We start from the raw sequence: 23,643 nt of genomic DNA on the forward strand, positions 1-23,643 counted from the left end.
ATAGGTAGGTGCTTAGTAAAAAGAAGAAAGAAAGAAAAAAGTTTAGCTATTAAAACAAAGTTAAACATGATTATCCCTCGGTTTCCTTGTCTCACAAAAATACTTTACTTTCTTCCTTCTTTATATTAAGTTCAGACATTTCACCAAAAAAACACACAGCTCATTTTAGAGTTTAAAATGATTAACAGCTTGCGTCTCTGAAAAGTGGCTCAGTAAAAATGGGAATGCCTTTGTTTATGAGACTGGAAAAATTTACTATGGTCATTAGGTTCCACTTAATGGAATGCAGAGTATAATGCACAACCCTCTGTTTTTTTATTACAGAGAACTGAGCTCTGAAAAAAAGTCAAATGCAGAACTAAATTCTGTGTTGAAAAGAGAGCTGAAATAGGACGCCTGCCTTTTATTTACTGACATATTAGGCTCTCTAGTTTATTGTATATATTTCATAATAATAATAAATGGAGATATACCAATCTCCTAGAACTGGAAGGGACATTGAAAGGTCATTGAGTCCAGCCCCCTGCCTTCACTAGCAGGACCAAGTACTGATTTTTGCCCCAGATCTCTAAGTGGCCCCCTCAAGGATTGAACTTACAACCCTGGGTTTAGCAGGCCAGTGCTCAAACCACTGAGCTGTCCCTTCCCTTTTCAACAAAAATTCTAGAGAAACATTTTATTTCTCAAAAATTACATAACTTTCACTTTGTAGTTTCCTGAGATCTGAAATACTAAACAAATTTTGGATACAAATATGCATGCTATTTCAGGGAACTTTAAATTAACACAGATCTCATTGATTAGAAGAGGTACATTAAGAGCTAATTGTGGCATTAAGGTGGTGCAGAACCACCTCAGCAAAAATTCCAGGAGGCCTTGTGTTTCAGGGATGGACAATGCCTTCCACAGCTCCTGAGACATACAGATGCTATGGCACTTGCAAAGTGTGCGTTTCTCTGTGCTGAGACTTCTCTATTGGCTGGTCCAGACTAGGAGCAGGCAGGAGGGGAGGTGGAGTAATGGGCTACAGCCCTGCTCACTCCTTTGCAGAAGCCAATGCAGAGTAGTGGTAGCTGTGCAGAATTTCTGTATTCCTTGAGCGTAAAGACATCCACTGTACTCAACTCCTGTACAGTTCTTGAGCTCAGTTTGTCCCTTGCACACCTGGGCACAATCTGGTTCTATGCAAAACCAGTTTGTCTGGCTGGTCCCAGTGAGAAATGGATACAATCAAATATAGTTTAAATGTAATCAAAGCAAATATGTTCCCTTTGAAGCATTTAATACTATTTACCTGTATTACTAATACAAACTTATTATCTGTTTAATACACGATCACTATCTTTTTTATTAATTCCAGAGGAAGTAGAAGAAGCCCATTCTACAATGGACCTGCTGTATATTTTTGACATAACACTGTTCTCTTAAATACCCATAGCAAGGGAGTGCTATAGTACCACAGCTTCTTCACTTTTCTAGGATTTAGAGTCTAATACAGTGAGTGGCTTTCAAACTTTATTGGTTCACATACCACCTTCTTAGAAAATTGTTGAGAAGTGAACTGATAGGCCATCAAGCTCACATGCCACCAATGGTCACATACCAGAATTTGGGAATCTCTGGTCTAATGTATTAAATCAACTCTTATTTAACAGCCCATTCTAGACAAAAGGAAAAGTAATGCATTAGAGTATTATTAATGAACGGGAATCTGCTGTACTTGCTGTTAATGCAGGGTAATCACAGTGTCACAGAAATGAAGTACTAGTGAACTTCAACACTGGATCCACCACCTGCTGTGTTACTAAGGCATAGCTCTAATAAAGTAATGAAACATTCCAGATATGCAGTGAGATTTACCATGGAGTGAGACTTGCAAGAAAGGCTGCTGCAAGGAATCACCAGCAAAAGGGATTTGAGGCATTCTTAAACCAATTTAAGAGTGTCCACGTAAGTGGGCTTGCTCTTGTTTTACTAAATTAGTTTCTAAACATATTGAGTGAAATCAGACCAAGCCCAAATAATTTGCCCTTTACTCTTCAGCACACATCACCTTCATTGTATCTACAGGAACATCTGACTTTTAAACTGGGATTTTCAAAAGTGCTCAGGATTGGCCTAACTCTATTCCTATTGAAGTTAATGGTAACACTCCCATCAGCTCCAATGGGACTAGAGTAAAGCCAGTGCTGACTGTCTCAAATTTTTTTGACAAGCCTAATAAAAGGAGGCATGGTAACAAGAAAGATAATGACAGAGTTTAAATGCAGTTTAATGCCAAGGTACATCAGTATTAGTTCTGAGACTAACAGACAGTCTCAAAAGGAGGGTGGGATATAGCTATTAGATTTTTTACATTATCCCTAACGGATTGCTATGTTTGGTAACAGTGTAACTGAACAAAAGATCAAGAACAAAAAAAGCCAGGTTCTCGGCTGATGTATATCGGCCTAATTTCACTTACTTCTGTGAAGCTATGCTGACTGACACCAGCTGAGACTCTGAATTAAAGCATTTCAAACACTTGCATCATTTTTTTTGGTAAGCACCTGAAATTCCTTCAGGAAGGCCTCCATTTTCTGGCTGCTGTTCAGTTTGCTGATACCTTCATTCAATTGAGAGATGGCATTACTGCACCACACATCAATTTCATCTCCAATGGTGAGCACATCATCCCACAGAGACACACTTACACTCAACTTTTCTACATTGTCTTCAGTCCTCTCTGACACCTGTTGGAGAGGGACAGACATCAATATCCTTAATAATTAATTTCATATTTCTTTAAACTTGAGCCAATTGCAAGAAAATTAGCTCAGAAACAACTGGAAAACCTAATCTCGGGTCTCTTATTTTACAAACAGAAAGACATTCAGAACAGCAAGACTTTAGTATCTGCATTTTAGGTTTATTTATTGTAAAACTGACATAAACCAGTACATGCCGATGCCTCTGAATGTGTATATTTTGACTAGGGAAAGAGTCGCAAGTGGAATTAGCTGAACAAACACACATTGAATTTTAAAATGTGTTATGTTCCTAGAACCCCACCAAACACTGAAAATTCACCTTAGAGCCAATTGTGATGCATCAAAACTAGTTCATTAATAGTGAGCAATGAAATGAGTCCAAAAAACCCAAGTCTCAAACCAAACATGAACCTTCTTTTAGATTAACTCTCTGCAGGCACACACACACGCGCACACACACACACACACTCTCTCATTCTCTCTCTCTCTCCCCTTCCCAGCTTCCCTTCTTTGACTCCAAATAAGCATCATACCTCTGCTTAAACCCATCTAGGGATCTCAAATGGCTTAGCAGTCTCAGCTAAATAGGCTGCAGTTTTCAAAACTCATGAGATTTGCAACTGACCTGGGGTCAGGAGGTAAGTAAAGAGCAGTTCTTCATGCACACTAAGGAATTTCTCATCTGAGCAAACCCCAAATGTATGGTACAAGAACAGAAAAGAGCAGCTCACTAAGAGCTTCAGAAGGATTTCAAACCATAAAGGGATTTGCAAATAAAGTTCTATAGATATGAAATCTTAAAATATTACGTTTTGTAATATACGATGGGCCACAAACTCAGTTGGTGTAAATCAGAGTACCTGCATTGACTTTAATGGAGCCTCACTGATTTACAGCAGATGATGATCTGGTCCAAATTTACACATATTTCAGATACCAACAGAAGCGTGCACTGGTCTAGTTTATAGTAAATTACATCCAAATAGTCATTTCCTCATAAAATGCCTTTTTTTTTTAATCTAGCAAATGTACCTGATATATATTTATATGAGCATATATGGTAGGTACAAACCAACCCCCAAATACTCATGATTTAACCCTCTGATATTTATTCCAAAGTCACCATTAGTATAAAAAAAAAAGTATTTTCAGTTCCTAAGAGAAGCACACACATTGCAATGTATTCTCAGACTGTAAACTGAGTCTGCCATATAAGGAAAACATCATTCATTGTCCTTACATCCAGCCATTTGTCCACAGTACTGTTCATATCTGTTTTCACCAGCATGGGATCACAGTTATGAATTCTCTTCAGCTCTGCTAGCAAGTGTTTTCCTTTATTAGTGAAGGCATCCAGCTCTTTCTGTCTGTCATTTAGTTCATTCTTGACAGCTTCATGCTGTAAACATAAACGTTTGTCATAAATAAATAAATAAATAAATAAATAAATAAATAAAAATTCAGCTTCCAGCCATCCACCTCTAGAGACCTAAAGTCACTGAACATATGGAATGTGTCTTCTAGTTATTCTAGTTTCTCACTAACAGTTGTCGGTGTCACTAAAGACAAAGCAATCTGTAGTTCTTGGAATAAGTGGAATAAGAAATCAATGTTCTGACAGTTAAAATACATAAGTGGTTATGCAATAAGAGCTTATGGGCCTATTACAGGACTGAGTGGGTGACGTTCTGTGGCCTGTGATGAGCAGAAGGTCAGACTAGATCAGGGGTTCTCAAACTGGGGGTCGTGACCTATCAGAGGGTTGCAAGGTTATTACATGGGAGGGTCACGAGCTGTCAGCCTCCACTGCCAAATCCCACTTCACCTCCAGCATTTATAATAGTGTTAAATATAAAAAAGTGTTGTTAATTTATAAGGGGGGGGGTCGCACTCATAGGTTTGCTGTGTGGAAAGGGTCACAATACAAAAGTTTGAGAACCAATGGACTAGATGATCATGATGGCCATAAAGTCTATGAGTGGGAGTAACAAGATCTGGGTTGTTTTCCCACTCTGCAATAACTTGCTGTGGGACCTTGGGCTAATAATTTACAAACTTTCCAAGCCACCGTTTTCCCACCTGCAAAATGGGGATAACAGAAACACATTACAGTCACGCAGCATATTTCACTATTGTTTGAAAAGTGCTTTGAGAGCCTCAGACAGACATGCATGCAGAATGTGCTGCAAGTGAGGGTTGACACATGCTGGCATGACTGTATGAGGAATCTTGCAAACTCCTGCATATGTTCTTCTGGCCAATGTTGTCAGGAGGTCATTGTCATAAGGCTTATATTAAAAAATATTACCAGCAACATCAAAATAAACTAAATAGAAATAAAATAAATTATCCAAGAGGTTATTCTGGTAAAGTATTAGAAACGTGTTAGGCATTTTCTTCCTCAGTGCCTTTTGAGAAGCATCTCCATCTCCAGTACCTATGCACAGCTTCTCCTTATATACAAATGTACTCTTAAAATCACTAAAGGAATGTACAATATACTTAAAACAATAGAAAAGCAGATGCCTGCAAATTGAAAGGTTTTTCTGCAAAATATGCAGAGTGCACAGTAATGGCCAGATTCTTTCCCCATCAAAGCCCAATAGGAGATTTACCATTGATTTCAGTGGGAGATGATTTAGCATTCAATACTGCAAGGAACTTTAAGCAAGGATCAGAGACCAACTTCTCTTCAAACACAAAAAGAAATGATTCACCAAATTTGTTGAAACCGAAGATCCATTCAGTTATTTTTAAATGAAAATATCTGAATTACCTTTGATAAAGCCCTTCTGATATCCTCCTGATCCTTCAAAATGGATTTGGTCATAGTCACATTGTCACCGTTCTCTATGACTTTCGTTACTGACGATTTCAAACACTGATATTCTTTCATCAAATCAACCAGGATGCAGCACTGCTCCTGTCTGTAATGGAAAATAGCTGTGTTGAAAGAATGGTGTTCATTCTGACATTTGTGAATCCAGGGGCTGTGACACAGGCATTTGCCAGGGAGGACTTCCTCTGGAGTGGCCCAGGGGAATCAGGTTAGAATGTTAAAGCAGCAGGATCTATGCGGTTTTGTACATAATCATCCTTATTACTTATACAGCACTCTGGATTCATCAATCTCAAAGCATTTCACAAAGGAAAGGCCCCTCACAGCCATTGTACAGGTGGGGTATCTGAGCAAAGTGACTTGCCAAAGGCTACACAGCAGGTCAGAGCTGGCAGTACAACCCAGGTTTCTTGATTTCCAGTTCAGTGTTGTACTCACTGGATCATTCTGACTGAAAACCACAGTGCCATGTAGCTGGCTTCTGACTGTGCGTTTTCAACCTCTTGTATCAACTAACTTAAATTCGGTGAAGGATTTCAAGGTTCTTGGTTAAAAAGGAAAAAGTAGAAATGAAGGCTGAAGAAGAGGGAGACTTGTCCAGCCTCACTGATTTTTCAGTAATATTTTCTTTCTTAAGTTTAAAATATTGTTTCAAACCTCTCTGGCTTGAGACCATTCACCTGGACAAGGGAACAGTTTGCTGCTGAAGCAGGATCTTACGATTTTATTTTGGATTTCCCTGCCCAGACAGGGAACTTCAAGTTCAGTAGAAGTTTTCAATCAATTCAAGCTCTTCACGAGGAGGAGTCAGACAGAACAGGAAGCCCATATTTCCTTTATATAATTTACTTTGTTATAAACAGTGTTCCATTGACAAAAGGAATTTGAGAGCCACAGATGACCAAGTGTGAAAGCCGGTCACTTCTGAGTTCATCTCCTTCTCAGGAGCACACCAGAGAAATAACCATGCACAGCAAAATCCCCACTGGCTTACAGGAAAACAGCTTAAAATAAAGAATTATATTTGTTAAAAAATGAGAGTTAAAATTCCATTTCTTCAGGTCAGAAAGACTCACTATGAAACTGACTTTCAGGTACTTATATGGTTCCCATTACCATAGTATCTAAGCAACTCATAGTCTTTACTGTATTCATCCTCACAACACCCCTGTGAGATAGGGAAGTGCTGTTATCTTCATTGTACAGATGGAGAGCTCAGGCACTCAGTGACTAAATGACTTCCCATATAGTAAGTCTGACACAACAGGGAATTCAACCCAGGTTTCCTGAGTCCCAGTCTAGTGCCCTACCCACCAAATCATTCTTCCCCCCTGTCATAGCTGGCCTATAGTTGGGTGAGTTAAAGGGAGCTAAATAACTCAGTTACATAACTCTTAAAACTGCATGTTTTATTCTTGGCTCTATCTCTAACTGCTATTTTGTGTGTCCTTGGGTAGGTCATTTGGCTGTTCTGACTCAATTTCCCCACATGTATAATAGGGATAAATATACGTCCACAAAGGGATATTACGTGGATTAGTTAGGGAACGTCTTTTCATTGCTTTGAACATGTACATGCTATTATTAATTATTATTTATTATTAAGCAAGCAGGTATGGCTTTATATACGTACGGTATCTTAAGTTCCCAGGTGGCCTCTGAGACATCTGAGGAACTGGGGGGCACTGGGGCTAGTGACTCCACAATAGAAATGCTGATCTATATTTCCATCTCCGTGTGTCATTCTTAAGTGAGTTGTTTTATGCACTCAGGCTGAATGGGGCTTCATGACTTCTGGGAGTGGAGGTGAGAGCAGGACCTAGAGCAGCTGTCGCAGCGGGAGCAGGCAGGAACTGGGATGTTAGGGTTGGGAGCAGCTACCCCAGTGAGAGAGATGCAAATCTCCAGAACCCCGCTCCCAAACTGCAGCCGGCTGCCCCCTCCCGAAGGACCCCAAGTCTTTGTAGCTCTCCTCACTCCCCATACAGAGCACCCACTCTGACTCTCCTTCCTATTCCTGACACCCCAACCTCTCCCACTGTCCCCGACTCTTCCCACTCCCCATGTCAAGCAGCCATCTGGACTTCCTCCTGCTGCCCAGATTTAGTACAATGCGTTGTGTGTTTAGGTCTCACTATTCACCTCTGTCCCCTCCATTCAAAGTGAGCTTCCACTTATCCATGCCTAAAATAAAGATGAGCAGCAGGTAGTCACCTTGACAGAATAGGTATAAGAGCCTGGTAAATTCAGTCTTACTCCTCCCCTTTGTTCAGGTCTGCCCACTTCGTTACCAGATAGATATTGGGAATCTAGAGTGCATTCAAATGAACATAACACCTGTGGTGACTGTGATAAAGGGACTGACAAAGGATTAAATCTATAAAAGTGAAATGCACATAGCTTGGCTAAGTGCCAGCATGTATACAAATATTTGAAGGGTGTCAGTACGAAGGAGAGAGAGGAATTTTACAGTATAACCCAGAGTCATGTTTGAAAGAGACTACCGCTTATTTCAGCAAAAAAACCCAAACAAACAAACAAACAAAAAAAATGAATGTACAAACCAAAAACCTTAAAATAATGTTAGTTTTCTTTTCAAACAAATGCAAATGCAGTTAAGACTGGGAAAAAATACTGGAATATATATCAAGAGAATATATATCAATATATACATATATAGAGAGATAGACCCCACCGTGCCCTGATGAGTATTATCTAACACAGGGGTGGGCAAACTTTTTGGCCCGAGGCCACATTGGGGTTGCGAAACGGTACAGTGGGCCGGGTAGGGAAAGCTGTGCCTCCCCAAACAGCCTGGTCCCCGCCCCCTATCCACTCCCTGACTGCCTCCCTCAGAACCCCCAACCCATCCACTCCCCCACCTCCTTGTCCTCTGACTGCTCCCTCTCGGGAACCCACTCCCTATCCAACCCCCCCTGCTCCCTGTCCCTGACTGCCCCACCCCCATCCACACCCCCACCCCAAATCCCACGCCTATACAATCACCCTCTGCTCCCTGACTGCCCCCCGGAACTCCCTACCCCTTATCCAACTCCCACAGTCCCCACACCCTACCTCCATACCATGCCGCTCAGAGCCAGCCATGCTGCCCAGAGCTGGCATCGTATCGTGCTGAGGCTGCAGAGGAGAGGGGACAGCAGGGGAGGGGTCAGAGACTAGCTGGGCAGGACAGTCCCACAGGCCGCATGTGGCCCGCGGGCCACAGTTTGCTCACCTCTGATCTAACAAATGGGTTATGATTTTACTCAAAACATAATCTTGAGCTGGGCTGACTGCCTAGAGGGTGGTGCTACATGCAGACACAAAGGAGACTTAAGCTCAGGAGTAGTTTCAAGCCAGTGGAAGACTGCCATGTCGCAGAGGTAGCATGCAGGAAAATAGTGCATTATGTACATTCGAATTACATAATAGTCATGTAATCTTAATGGACATTTCCAAACTTTCCAGCCATAGGGTAAGTTCAGAAAAGCACAAAAGAGCACATAATTAATGGATTTATTAATTATATCATGTTTGTACAATGCTTTTAAGATATCAAACAGTATATGATTGCTAGGTGGTATTATTGTATATTGGAGCAGATGTAGCAAAACAAATAGCATACAAATACCTGAGCTCTCTTCCTCTACCAAAAGAAAGGTACTTCTTCTTCTTCATTTTAAGTATATCCAAAATCTACTTACTTTTCATGGATTAGTTTCTTGGTATCCTCCCAGGTAGCTTCCAAACGATTTATCTCTTTGTCAATTTCAGGTGCTAATGTTATATCCTTCTGGGCCATTTGTTTCGCTTTGTCCATCAACCACTGCAGTTCATGCTGGTGAGAATTCAGTTCATCTTCAAGTTGGTTAAAGATCTTTAATCTGCAAATTGAAAGAGTGGTTACACATTTACTTCTTAGCTTCATTGAAAATGAAATGAGAGCGAGAAAGGGAGAGATTGTATATAAAACATGTCTGAGGGTCAATTATTGGCTTTAGATGTAACTGTGTGAATCTGGGACAACTCTTCTGAAGTTACACTGGATTGATGCTGGTGAAACTAAGATCAGAATCTAGCCCTCTTTGTTTCTATAACCACACATGCATATGCCCCCTCTCCTCACTCCCCACTCAAAGTTTACTTGGAAATATTCTTCTAGAATTTTAGAATCCCTTTTAAGTTAGTCTCCTTTATAATCTGACAGTTTATTACAGTTAATGGGTTCCATTCATGCCCTGCTAATGTGTGAATACACAGTCTGCAATGTCTGTGCTAATGGAGGCAGCTGTGACTCAAGAAAGGGCTAGCAGTTTTTGTACTGACACTTTACAGTATGGATTCTCTCAGGACAAAGCAACTTTTAGTGGCAGGGATTTCACCATCTGCTTTTCCAGAGAAAGAGATCTGAGGGATGTGCTGAAACAGAGCATCTCCGTGCCCTTTCTTCTGCCAGACTGCTCACTTTTGGAACTGTGCTGGCTGGCACAGATTGTGTGTAACTTGCACCACTGCAACCTTTTCCTTTGCAGACTTTCTACCACTGGAGACCTAGAGGAGTGAATTTAACCCCAAGGAATGAAATGATTATGGAGTAGTCTGTCATCAAAACATCTAATACTATGAAATACAAACAAAAACAAAAACAAAAAAAAAGGCACCAAAGATCAAGTATTCCTAAGATTTTTGTTTTACCTTTGCTGTAGTGCCTGAAGTGTTGGCTCCTTCAATCCTTCTTTGTCAGCTCTTTCCTCAATATCTTCAATGCTCTTTAACATCTGTTCTTTACGTTCCATGAAAGACTTCTGTAAGGCTCCAAGGGCTTCTGCTTCACTCTGTTTGGTTCCCAACAGATTTTGGACTGACTCCAGTTCTAAGCACAGATTATCAGCCATAGCCCTACAGGATGACCTCTGCTCAGAACTTCCATGTCTTAGATGATATTGGGCTTTTGTAAGGGCTCCATCCAAACTGATTGCTGCAGGTGCTAATTTATTAATATCTTGAACAACTTCCCTCAGTTCTTTCTCCAGCAGTTCTGATTGAGCCTTATCCATGTTTCCAGTAATCTCTACTGTCTGCCTCAGGTGATCAAGCACACTTGATGCAGCAGCATGTAATTCTAGGAACACTCCAAGCTGACTCAGAGCCTCTTGTCTTCGGCTGGTTATTTGACTGGCCTCCTGGAAGAGCAGGATGCAGTCTTCAGCCTTCCCCTGTAGCTTGTGGTGCTCCTCTGGGCGACTAAAAGAACACAGCTTTTCTACATGTTCCCTCAGACTTTGAAGTTCCTGTTTCTTGTTTTCCACTTCCATAGAGTGGTCCTTTTAGAAAGAAAGGAAACAAACTGATTTTCCATACAAAGGTTCAGAGACAAGTCTTGACAAAAGAAATTAAGCTCATCAGTACAATTAGCACTAAATAGAACCCAGTAGGAATAATGCTGCATTGCTGACTTGCATTAACCCAGTCAAAAAAAGTGAACTGTGTAATATGAACAATCAGATTTCCAACAGGTTAAGCAGTTTCATCATAGTTTTAGCTGCACAGTCTTTGGAATGCACTGTGCATAGGATGCTTTTCTTCATATTTTCGAATATTTCAACTGGATAGTTTACCTGATTGTGGCATACAGCTGGGTGCTGATCAGCTGTGTTTATCTCAGAAGTGTCTTGCAATTCACCAAGAAACTGGTTAATCCATTCTGAAAAACTGAGCAGCAGTTCATCAAACTCCCCATGTTCAGCAACAAGAGACTGAAGGAAACTGATCCTACAGGATATCAAATATAAAAATGAAAGGTTAACTTCTCAGTGTGAGTGAGTCACTTTGATTAATCAAAACTGCAGCTGACTAGACAGTATTAAAATACATTCCAGGTGAGAAAGAAAGAAAGAAACTAGCTCATGGGAGCAAAGATTGCAGGAATGGGCCCATGATCTTAAACTTGAATTTTCAGACATAACAATTCTGTTTAAAGTAACTTCAAGCAAGTGCATTTTGGGCTCCATCCTGAAAGGTGCTAAGCAATCCAGAGAGATGTTCATCCTTTCACAGGAGTACTCAAGATTAAGCCATTACATACTAAACTGAAAAAAAAAACAGCTATATCATTTCCTATGCAGGAGAAGACTGAAGGGGGACAAAAAATGCTGCAAGATTTCCCTTGCAGAATTCCATACATATTCCCCTCGAGAGTTGGCATTTTCTCTGAAGAAGTAAAATGTTTAGTCTCCAAAATCAGGGGATACTTGAGATCCACATGGATCTTGAGGAATCCATGGAGACAAGAATATCTGAGTGGATTCTAACTCACAGTGGCTATCAGCTCGGTTCTTGCAGAGGTCAAGATGGTAGGGGTTCCCGCACCAGCTGCTAGACCGGGGCCTCCCCACAAAAGGAAGGTTCCATTGTACCGAGCAGGAAAGAGCAGTATGTTAATACCAGTGTTAACTTACATGAGGAAGTCCCATGGCATTTGTTTGGGGACAATACTGCCTCCACCGCCTGCCCTGCCCTCCTCCTAGCACATAGATCCTCAACACTTCCACTGAAGAAGGGGAAGAATGATGTCACAGAGGCAGCATGCTGGATCTGTTGGAGTCCCATTCTCCACTTCTGCGAGCATATGGACCATAAAACCTAACATTTCCAGTGTCACACTGTAAAGCTGTGACTGAGACAGGGTATTCTTCATCTGCATTGCTGATAACTATTTTTGAGCATGTAAAGACACCATGTTAAACACACCCTGAAACACAAACCTCTTGCTAACAGTCTGTGGTAAAGCTTTCCATCTCCCATCCAGCTCTTCAAACTCTTGTTTCATGGCTTTCACGCTTTCTTCAGAAGCTGTTGTGAACAGTGACTCATTTAACTGTAACAGGCTGATATACAGTGAAGCATGGGATGTAATATCAGCTTGCAAATCCTGGGGAACAGTAGATCGCACATTTTAGGGTAAATATGGTATCATAGTATGCAAGTAAACATGTCAGACTGTAGTCAGCTGGAGAGCTCCAACACACTACTCTCAGTCAAGACTCCGATATGACCAAATCCTTACAGGTGTTCAGGGTTTTCAGGACATCTAGACACTCAGCAAGTGTTCAGTACCTCTTGAAGGGCAAAGCTTTGCAATCATTTCTCTGCTTGTGGTCACTTATTCAAACAAATAGACAATGAAACTGCTTGCGAGATTAAGTGCTCACACAATGGCTGCAAAATCTAGCCCAGAATTTGGTCCTTGCCACCAGTGCTAGAGCTGTGAGAAAAAAATCACACTTTGGCCTGAACATAGAAAAACCTCTCCATTCTCTTCAGTACTGAAATGAAATTATGTCTTCATTGGATTTGTAAAAAAGAGCTGCTTTTTCCCAAATGCTTCCCATTAGTCCACTACAACACAGGGCATTTGTTCACAGGGGAAAAGTGCCTTAGACCTGTGTGAAATTTTATATTCAAAAACTTAGTGGAAGTGCTGTAAAATCACTATTTCCATTCTGAATGCAAAACTCCTGCAAGCTTTGCTCTCTGAAGTCTTCTCACATATGAAAAAAATACACAAGTGTGTGACCTAAAGAAAATACAGCCCTGCAGTCTGAAGATCCTGTGACACTCACCCTGAAGCCCCTCAGTCCTCGGTGGGTGGTAGGGTACCCTGTAGCACTCTTCCCCAGGAAGCAGCATATACTAATTGCAAAATATTTTTTTCCTTAAAACCCCCTCTCTGATTTTGCCTGCACTTTGATAAACACCAATATCTTTTCTGAGTTTGTACAGCACTTAGCACATTGAGGTCCTAGTCCATGAGTGGGGCTCCTAGGCACTATGACAATAAATGAATCAATAAATAATAATGTAAGCGCTTTCAGTTGAGTGAATCTCTACCATTCAATGTCAGACAGATTCTCAGAGGTCAAATGAGCAGATCCATTCCTATAAAGCTTCAGAAAAGCCAATCTGTAAAAGCAGGTACCCTTCTGGGCTAACTTTCAATCCCAAAATTTACCTGTGCTGACTGTAATTCACCTTCCAGTTTGACTCTGTCAGCGGAAACGTACTGCTCTGGAGGTCCGGCTGTAGTTTCACACCTCTCTAACCAGGTCAGGAAGATAGATCGCTCCTTCTCCTGCCTAACAAAAGCACGGCACAGAACATTACCAACTCAAGCACCCCATGTTTTCTTCGACAATCTGCAGAAAAGTATCTTGTATTTGTCAAAATAAAGGCGAGCGGGTTACTCACCTCTGCCACTGCGCTAGCAGAGTCTCTAGTAAGGTTTGTTTCTCTTTAGCTCTTCCTAGTAGCTTTTCATATCTCTCCTGTAACACTGTAACCTCTTGAATAGCTTTTTCTTTGTTGCTGATCTTATGAGCAGAGGCTAAAAGGGAGGTCACAGTGTTGTTCAATTTTCCCACAGCCTGGCAGAGATCCTGTTGATGGTGATAAGGAAATACAAGCCACAAATTAATAAACAAACAATAATACCCACGAGCCAACTCCTACTCCTCTACAGGGGCTCAAAGGAGGCCATGAAATTGATAAGGTTTCTCAACACATGAAGGGAAAAGCCATGCACAGAGAGGACTCCTTGCTCTCTGAATGGCATGGAGCTTTATTCCGTAACTGCTTGGATTTGATCCATGCCACTCTTTGGGAGGCAGGCCAGGGAAGTGGCAGGACTGTGCCAGGTCATCAATAACTACCAAGATCCAGTGGCACAAATCCTGCTAAAAGCACAATATCTGCAGCACTGCTACAGCCCAAGGATCATGGAGTTCCTGCATAGATGCTCCATGACCTTAGAGAAAGGATTCCAACACCTCTGCCCCCCAACAAAGGTCCACTGCACGATGCTCCTTTTCTCATTAGGTCAGAGAATTTGTCTTCTACTAGAAACAAACAACATGAGCACATCAGACACAAAGTGTATATAGTACGTGGCTTAAGAATCTCCTTGTAAACAACTTTAGGGAAAAACCCACTCAGCTATGAAATGGCCAGATCCTCTGGACTGGACAGGCTGTGCTTGGCACAAGGCTGGGTTGGAGGCCAAAGATCCAGACTCCCTAACAGCTGCCTAAGGCTGTTCTCATTTCTTCTGGCAGCTCATAACCCTACAGGGTCATTCCAGCAGCCGAGGATAGCTACAAAGTAGGGACACTCAGCCATGCCCTATGCGGGGAGGCATGAGAACAGTTACAGGGGTATACACTAACTTAGGCAAAGGGAATCCTGCACTAAACAGCTCTGCCAGTCTTAAAGCAGCCTTGTCATGTGCCATCTCAGGAGAACTGGGGCTAAAATGTCTACATGGGAACAAACCAGAAACAATAACAATGTTTCTGAACCCCCCTACACAGAATCCTAAGCTTGAAATAGCAAAGCACTTCTACCAAATGAATTACAAGGTGTGGAAAAGGATGCAATTATAGTAAATCACAGAAGAATCAGTCCATAGTGAGTATCTCAAAAAGAAACAAGAACGACACAGAAAGAAATGCTAATATTTTAAGGTAAATAAGGATGCAGAATTTGTTCTCAAAAGATCAAATTATCATGGTACAGTATTCATTAGTAACACTTAAGCGCCAAGCCCATTATGACTGCTTAACAAGCAATAATAGTAGAAATAATTTCACCTAGTGTATGGCTACATATCCTACATGCAACAATATTTTCTCCTCATTAAACAGACCTCTGTTGCTGCTACTATCTACAACTTTTTGCAGTTTAAGGGGCTAGATCGTCCCTGCAGATGGCCTTTGCAAGCAGCTGTCATTGACTTCAGTAAGAAGTATGCACACATATCTGCAAGGGCGCTCTGACCAAAGATTTGTATTTATTTTCCTAGAGGAAATAAGAGAGAAGTCATGATGAATGTTTATGTAATATATAGAGAGAGGTGAACCAAAACCCTGGAGGAAACTCCCCTGAACTTTGGCTTTTTGAAATCTGAATCCAGATCCAAATTTTGCTAATTATCTGTATCTTTACAATGGACGACATCGAAACCCAAAAGGGAAGTGCCTCGAGAGTTCTAGAAGCTAGAAATCTGGTTCTAGATATGAATTTTCCAGGTTAAGCCCATGTCTAGTGAGAATAGTCAGTATGATAAAGGGAAAATAAAAGAAAATCCATTCCTAATCAAAGATTTCTATAAACCAGAGGTCACCAACCAGTCAATCACAATCGACTAGTCGATCCTGGAACCTCTGTCAGTCGATCGTGATCTCCGGATGCTAAAAGTCCGGTGGTGCAGCGGTGCTAAGGCAGTCTCCTTGCCTGCCCTGGCCAAGCACCACTCACAGAAGAGGCCAGCATGCCTCTGAGGCCCCAGGGAAGAAGGGGTGGGGCAGGGGTCTCTGTGCACTGTTCCTGCCTGCAAGCACCACCCCCACAGCTCCCATTGGTCAGGAATGGGGAACTGTGGAAAAAAGACAGCTGCAGGGAGGAGAGCAGCGGTGCCTGCAGAGAAGGGCAGTGTGCAGAGCCATGTATCCTCCCTCCCCCCAAGTGGCCACATGGACAGGCTGGCTGCTTCTGGGAGCAGTGTGGGGCCAGGGCTGGCAGGGAGCCTGCCTTAGCCCTGCTGCACTGCTGCTTGGGAGCCACCTGAGGAGAGTGTCGCCCAGTGGAAGCCTGCACCCCTCCCACCCCCCACCCCCAGCCGAGTCCCCTCCTGGAGCCAACATCCCATATTCTCTCCTGCACCTCAAAACCCCTCCTGTACCCCAACCCCCTGCCCCAGCCCTGAGCCCCCTCCCAGAGCCAGCACCCCATACCCCCTCTTGCACCTCAAATCCCCTCCCACACCCCAACCCACTGCCCCAGCCCTGAGCCCCTTCCCAGAGCCAGCACCTTGCACCCCTTCCTACACCCCAACACTTTGCCCCAGCCTGGAGTGCCCTCTCTCCCCAAACTCCCTCCCACAGCTTGCACCCCTCACCCCCTCCTGTACCCAAACCACTGCCCCAGGCTCAGCCTGGAGCCCCATCCCACACTCCGATACCCTTGGCCCCAACCCAGAGCCCACACCCCCTCTCACACCCAACCCCCTACCCCAGCCCAGTAAAAGCAAGTGAGAGTGGGGGAGAGCAAGTGACAAAGGGAGGGGGGATGGAGAGAGGGAGCGTGCGGGGCCTTGAGGAAGGGGCAAAGTAGATCCTGAGTTGCACTTAAATTCAAAAAGTGATCTTGTGCATAAAAACGCTGGAGACCACTGCTACAAACCAAGACAAAAGGTCTTGAAATTTCTCAACAGGAACATTCATAACTATGCATTTCTTATCTTTTATTTATGACAATGTTTTAAAATGCAGACGAATTTATAAGTTCTCAAGGCTTGCTTCACTCCTTTATCTGCCCCTCAAGAGCAGAAAAGTCAGCCTGAAGGGATGGGGAGATGGAGTGACAAATCCCACTTTGTTGTGGGACTGGGCACATGTAGATTTCGTGTATTTCCCAAGGAGTCTCCTGTGGAACACTGGCCCAAATTTAAAAGCTGTGCCTTCAGGCAGAACCCCTCAGAAGGCATAGCAGGGTGGGGGTGGCAACAGTAACTCGCATGCTCCTCCCCAGATCCAGTTGCTCCATAGCCCATGGAGGTAAATCAGTCTCTAATCTGTAAGTTATTTCTGTTTTCTGTAAGAAGGTCAATGTAATACAGGTTCCCTCAATTAGTAAATAAATATACAAGCAGCAATTATGGCACGTGTTTTTACCATGTGATCTTGAAGAGCTTTGTAAGTATCTGCTGATGAAAAACATGAAGTAGCTGGCTCAGCCAGTTTTGCTTCAAATCTAGACACAGCCTGCTGCACCTATGAAATATATACAAAACAAAGGTTTAAAAAAACTGCAAAAAACAAATTCAATGACACATTTTAAAATTATATGTTTGCTCATAAATTAAGTATCCAGAGCCAACTACAGTTTGATGGCCTGACCCTGTGAGGTGTTCTGTGTTTCCTGAAGTTAATAGGAGTCTAGGGCACTCAGCTGCTCTCAGGAGATGCTTAAGCACCTTGCAGGACTGGCCCTTTATGCAAACAATATTCATTCCAACCTGGTACTGAAGATGGACAATTTCAGATGTCAAGTGTCTGGACCTGATTTACTGTTGCAGCATCCAGAAGAATTTTTCTGTTATTTTAAAGACCTATAACACTATGGTTCTGCGTTATGATTTGTCTGTTTCATTACCTTTTAAATCATTTTAAACAAAATTTACCAGTGGAGGATTCAAAACTGCTTAGCTAACTAAAAACAGACCTTAATGCAATCTCTTGTATAATATAATATGGTACTGTATGTGTAATTTTAGGGTTCTGCTGGGAAACTATAGACATTCTGTACATTGTCTGTGAATAGTCTAATGAGTTTGCAGTGTTTACCTGTTTGAGATTTTCTTCATATTTCTGCTGCTGTGATGCATTCCCCTCGATTATTCCTTCCAGACAGCGCGCATGATCTCGAAGCTCTTCCCAGTACCTTCTGAGCTGTGCTAACTTGGCTCTAACATGGGCAGATTCTCCAGAAGTAACAAACTGAGAAAACGACTGAGCTTCCTCTTCTAGACTTGGGATTCCATTTATTTTACCATCTATTTCTTTACTAATAACCTAAAATGTAAATAATAATAAATCAGCAGCCACAATAGATTTTCAATTGATCAGAATAATCACTCTCCATTTTCTTGCTATTAGTGCTAACAGTAATTTTCTTATAAATCAATGTACAGGACAACTCAGAGATCACCCTACACATATGGTTATAAAAATCCTTATTATATTATCTAAGCTCCCTTTCCTTCTTGGATTTAATGTTGGAAAGCTGATTTAAAAAACATTATCTACAAAAACCAACTAGTGCCGGTTAAATGCCATTTACATTAGTATAAGCAGACAGGATGATATTTAGAATCTTCTGCCCCTTGGAATTGGTTGAATAATTCTGGTTGGGATTCAGGAAGGAAAAATAAATGTAACTTAGTCACCAATTGATATTTAAAATTAGGCTTGACAAATAAACTTAGTAAATGTACAATGAGAAACAAACTACATTGATCAGGAGACAGACAATAAGCGAATATGAATGTAATTTAACAGTTTGCAAGCATGTGCCCTAGAGTATAAATAGGAGGATTTTATAAATCAGAAAATAGGTATTTTCTATCTCAATTTTATGATCTCTCAGTATAAATCAGATTAGAAACTTAACTAGGGTGATTCTGCCTCTCAAGCACAGGGTTAAATGGAGAGCCAGATTGGAGTTCGAGACAACATTCTCCTCCAGGGTAGATTGATAGTAGCCTTTGATACTGTTCAGCTTGCTCTGGGTCACTGAGCAAAGGTCCAGGATAATCTAGCATTGGCTTCTGATTTCAATAACTGCTTTGCAGGTAGGCACTAGCTGATCACAGTTTATCCTATCTTATATGCTTCTATGCTTATTTTCATTGGCAATTAGAGATAAGCATGAGACCTTCACACATGTTGGAAACATCTGTGCACATGGAAAACTACATTTTCTTCACCAGGGAAGAATGTTCACTCAGACCACGTGGCATGCTCATGAAGCTCTGCTCACAAGTAGTGAAATATAGTTATCAGAACTTGCTGGCAATGGGGAGAGAGAAGCCCTCTTTTACTAATGTTGGGAAATGCTCTATCATCCTCATAAATGTTTATGTAAAGGTATATGTGAATGGAAGAATCCCAAAATTGTCATGAAACTGTACCATTCTAGGCACTAGATCTACTCAACCACTGTTATCATGATGATAACAAAAATACGAATTATATTTTACTTGATATTCAAAAATAATTACTCAATTCTGGATGAATAGAATTTTGCAAGATTAGTATCCAGAACAACAAAGTTATATAGTATAGCTAGAATACACTATAGTAAATCAGCAGTTATAAAGTCTATGTGTAATGTTTTGAATTAATTCAGATTATAAAATAACTTTTTTGCATGAAAATAAAATGCTAATGAGAGGTACTAGATTGACAGCACTGGAGCTGTAATCCTTCTCAGCAGAACAGGAATTAATTAGGCAGAGCAAGTTTGCACCTACAGTGCATGTAAGAGGAGGTGGATAACTGAGTCTGCCAACAGTGGTACCACTTAGTGATAACTGTAGTAGTAATTTCTGTGGAATTAGGAATTACAGTGAAATCGCCTAGGGTGAAACCCTAGCTCTACTGAAAGCAGTAGGAGTTCTGCCTCTGACTACAAGGCCAACATGTCAACCTTATTAGACTTTTCACATAGAGGTTAATGAACAGTCATGCAATGATAATTATATTCATCTGTTCTGGTGATCTAGAGATGAGAAAGTGTGTCTCACACAATTTTTCCACTGAGCCGCTCAGATTGTGACTTGTTTAATACTGTCTACTACACTATAAGCACTATTAGGAACGTTATACAAAGCAGCAAATACACCACAATGCACAACACAAGTTCTTCAAATGTAAACAGAACTATAATTATGAAAGCAACTGAGATGGCATCTATTTATGTCTCGATGCTGAGGGACACATAGCTAGTTTCACACTTTGTCGTGCATCGCCTTGCTTTTGTTCATTAGAAATACACTCATCTTTATTTCATGTAGCTTCATGGTGAAGAACTTTATTTTATGGTAATTCACTCAAACATTTATCTATTTAAAATAATTTTCAGTCTGATAACAGGTTGAAGTGTTATACTGAATTTCTCATAAACTTACACTGGGATGGAATGTAATCACTGCTAATCTGTTCAAGCACAGCACACAAATAGGTACCAATTCTCCAATCAGATCTGCATGGATGAAACACTATGCATTTGCATAACTCAGTTAGTCTTCATGCAGAAGAACCAGTTCAGGGATGTGGTTTCTCAGTTATAACATAATGTCATGTGCAATTCAGATGTGCTCAATTTTCTGCATCAGAGTCACTGGGGTTCTATCTAGTAGCTGCTAACAAATAGGGATGTATGATTTAATGTGTCTCTCTGAAAAACACAGAGGTATTAATTTTATTCAGAGTTTTTTAGAAACATTGATTTAACGACAAGGCAAGAATTCAAGCAGTGCTTTATTTTTCACCGCTGCAATCAAGAGATAGATGATTTCATTTATTTAGTATACTTTAATATGATCACAACTTCAGACATTAATATTTTGTCAAGAAACTCCTCCAGTCACCTGAATCAAATTGGACTTGGGACCCTTTCAAAGATATATTGTAACAACCTGCAGCAGCCAAACTGCAAGCCATTGCAGAGTTAAAGGGTTTATAGAAAACGCTACATTTTGGGACTTTGGATCCATGAGCACATGCAGGTTGAGAAGACATACCTATTATATTTTGCAGGGGGATGTAAAGTGATCCTTGGAACTGACAGCGTTTTTTTGACTAAATGCAACTTTTAGAGGTATTGGGCATCTCTGAGGCCAATAAATGAACTAGGAGAAAATGTGTACCTACAATACTGTACAGATCATTTGGAATTCTGTAAATACTGTAGCAATAAAGGTCTATGGGTGCACAAGCTAGTGAGCACACTAGTTCCTTTATTATTTCAGCATAAAAAGATACACAGAACATCAGGTGCTATAAAATAAGGTGCTATAGCCACTGACTGATGTACATTTTACAATAGAAAGGCTTTCTACACTCTGTATTAACATACCACATGATTCTTTTGTAAGCCAGTGAGCTTCATTCAAAAAAAGAAAAAAAACTATGCATTCATTAAAATGTTTTAATATTACATACAATGAAGATTTTGTAGGTATAAATAGTCACTAACAGAGAAACCAGCCTATAATGTTTTTCCTTTAGCGCTTGCAAAATCCTTGAGCTTGGTATCTTTGCATACAAAGTGTAACATCTTTACATCATTGTAGCTCTGAAACTTGAGTCAAATGTCTGTTCCTCACCCTTGCAGCCACTAGCAAAAAAAAATTAAAAAAAAGAAAGAGAGAGAGAGACGAGGTTTTAATGCTTAATGTAACATGTGAACCAATCACCTTCATTTGGCTGGTTTGCATATCCAAGGGAGATGATGATGTTTCCAAGGTATTCAGTTCTTTTTCTTTTTCAGTTATCCAGATGGACAGAGCTTCAAAATTATTGCCAAAATGTTCCCACTTGCTTTTCACCATTTCCATGGTTTTAATACTAAAATTAACCAAATTAAGTAGAGAAAATAAACAGTTTAATATAATTAAACTTTTCTTTTGAGGTCTAATTAAAAAAATATTACTTACCCAAATTACAGGCAGTTTGTATTTTCAAAAGAATGTTTTTAGAGAATGTAGATGTGTGTTTTGAACCAAAGTCATATCAGACTTTGCACAATTCCATTAATTTCAATAGTGTACATACAATATGAGTACGTGTAAAAATCTGTGTATCAAGGAACACATGAAAGCAAGAAATAACAAAGAGGAGCAATCCAGGCACCATATACACACAATATTGTGTGAAATATTAACATTATATGGCTGTACCAGATCCCTAAAAATAAAGGGGTCTTCTTTATTCTCTTGTGCTATAAACAACAATCTGCCAGCCTTGCAAGCAGTTGCTTTTTCCGCAAGAGTTAACACCGAGTGAAAGAACGGAAAACTGATGATGACTGAGCTTGATCCAAAATATGTTTTTGTCCATACGTGTACATTTTGGATTTGTTAAAACAGGAATAGATTCTGCTTGCTCTTGGCTCAGGTCCAAGGCTTCACACAAGAGGTACCCTTCTCCTTTCTCTCATACACCCCCCCCCCCATTGGGAATATCAAAATTAACTCCTTGGCCATAGCTTCAACTCCTCTCAAAAAATAGGACTGTGATTATGAAACCCAGGCCTGCTTGGTGTGGCACTCTACCTCCTCTAGTGGCAGCTAGACCAGATAGTGAGCAATGAACCTGCTACGGTGCTGGCTAAGAGAGGTTTGTCTTTTAGCTCAGGCAGACGAAGGTGATGCATTAAGCTCCAGAGGTCCCAGGTTTGATCCCAGCTGATGATGACCAGAGTCTGTCAGTGTTACAAGTGGGGGCTCATCCAGAAGTCTCTGAAGCTCAGGATGTGCTTCCCCAGCTAGAGGAAGTACGTAACCCATGTCTGCTTGGTGTGGCACTCTGTCCCCCAAGAGAATGATGAGCCTGCTGCAGGCTTAGCTAAGGGGTATGCATGTTTTAGGTCAGGCAGGAGAGGGTCATGCATTAAACTCTAGAGGTACCGGGTTTGATCCTAGTCAACGACAAGGATCTGTCGACATTACACTCAGATAAGGTGGCAATACGTGTCCTAAGTGCATCATGATGCCAGGGATCAGAGTACAGGAATCAAAACACTGAGCAACTGGGATCTGATTTCCTTATGATTCCTTGGACTCTGCAGTATTTAAGGACACTCTATGTCCCCTCTGATCAGCTACAAATCCATGTGCACAAAAAGAATGTGTGTCAGTTTTGCTGTGTAGCTGACCATGCAGAGCTGTTATTCATTTTTCTCCTCCTGAATGTTTTCCCAGAGAAGAGCAGTGTGTGAGACCTGCTCTGTTTAGGGGGACATCTTCAATACAAATCTATCGGACCACATTTCTAACAACTGGCACCGCTATTCTGCAGTATGCAAGAGCCACCCTGTGACCATATGTGCAAAATATTCACTTCAACGTAAACTACATGTTTTGCAGGTTCATCTGGTTCTAACGTCCAGTTATACAGGCATGCATGTTTTGCAGGAAGAAGTTATGGGCTATTGGGTAAAGATGCCCTGTTCTATCACAGTATCACAGACATATGACATGATTTTACTTCCAAATGAAAATCTATTCCAAACCTAGGTTGCACGGGAATATGGCCAAACTGTCTAGCTTTCTGCAAGGCTTTATAAAATGATACCACATTATTAAAAACAAAAATGAATATATATCACTGGCAGTAAGGGGCTACTCAGAGTCTGTTGAATCAAAGGACAGTGGTGGCCTGCTCAATGATGGTGGGAATAATCACTAGCAAGTCAATTATTAAGTAGAAAATTATA

General features: G+C 41.1%; 1 protein-coding gene across 1 annotated transcript in view; it reads right to left on the minus strand.

Moving 5' to 3' along the window:
• SYNE1 (spectrin repeat containing nuclear envelope protein 1) overlaps nucleotides 1-23,643 on the minus strand; it is a 402,501-nt gene that overhangs the window by 268,232 nt on the left and 110,626 nt on the right. Inside the window, exons 32-43 of the mRNA XM_030556596.1 lie at nucleotides 21,623-21,773; nucleotides 17,988-18,215; nucleotides 17,316-17,414; nucleotides 13,837-14,024; nucleotides 13,601-13,724; nucleotides 12,354-12,520; nucleotides 11,208-11,361; nucleotides 10,285-10,913; nucleotides 9,294-9,473; nucleotides 5,527-5,677; nucleotides 3,991-4,149; nucleotides 2,550-2,732 (exon numbers count right to left, since the gene is read on the minus strand). Coding sequence (XP_030412456.1) covers nucleotides 2,550-2,732; nucleotides 3,991-4,149; nucleotides 5,527-5,677; nucleotides 9,294-9,473; nucleotides 10,285-10,913; nucleotides 11,208-11,361; nucleotides 12,354-12,520; nucleotides 13,601-13,724; nucleotides 13,837-14,024; nucleotides 17,316-17,414; nucleotides 17,988-18,215; nucleotides 21,623-21,773 — 2,413 coding nt within the window. The remainder of the gene's footprint in view (nucleotides 1-2,549; nucleotides 2,733-3,990; nucleotides 4,150-5,526; nucleotides 5,678-9,293; nucleotides 9,474-10,284; nucleotides 10,914-11,207; nucleotides 11,362-12,353; nucleotides 12,521-13,600; nucleotides 13,725-13,836; nucleotides 14,025-17,315; nucleotides 17,415-17,987; nucleotides 18,216-21,622; nucleotides 21,774-23,643) is intronic.

Source organism: Gopherus evgoodei, chromosome 3 (assembly GCF_007399415.2).
Source record: "Gopherus evgoodei ecotype Sinaloan lineage chromosome 3, rGopEvg1_v1.p, whole genome shotgun sequence".
Classification (NCBI taxonomy): domain Eukaryota; kingdom Metazoa; phylum Chordata; order Testudines; family Testudinidae; genus Gopherus; species Gopherus evgoodei.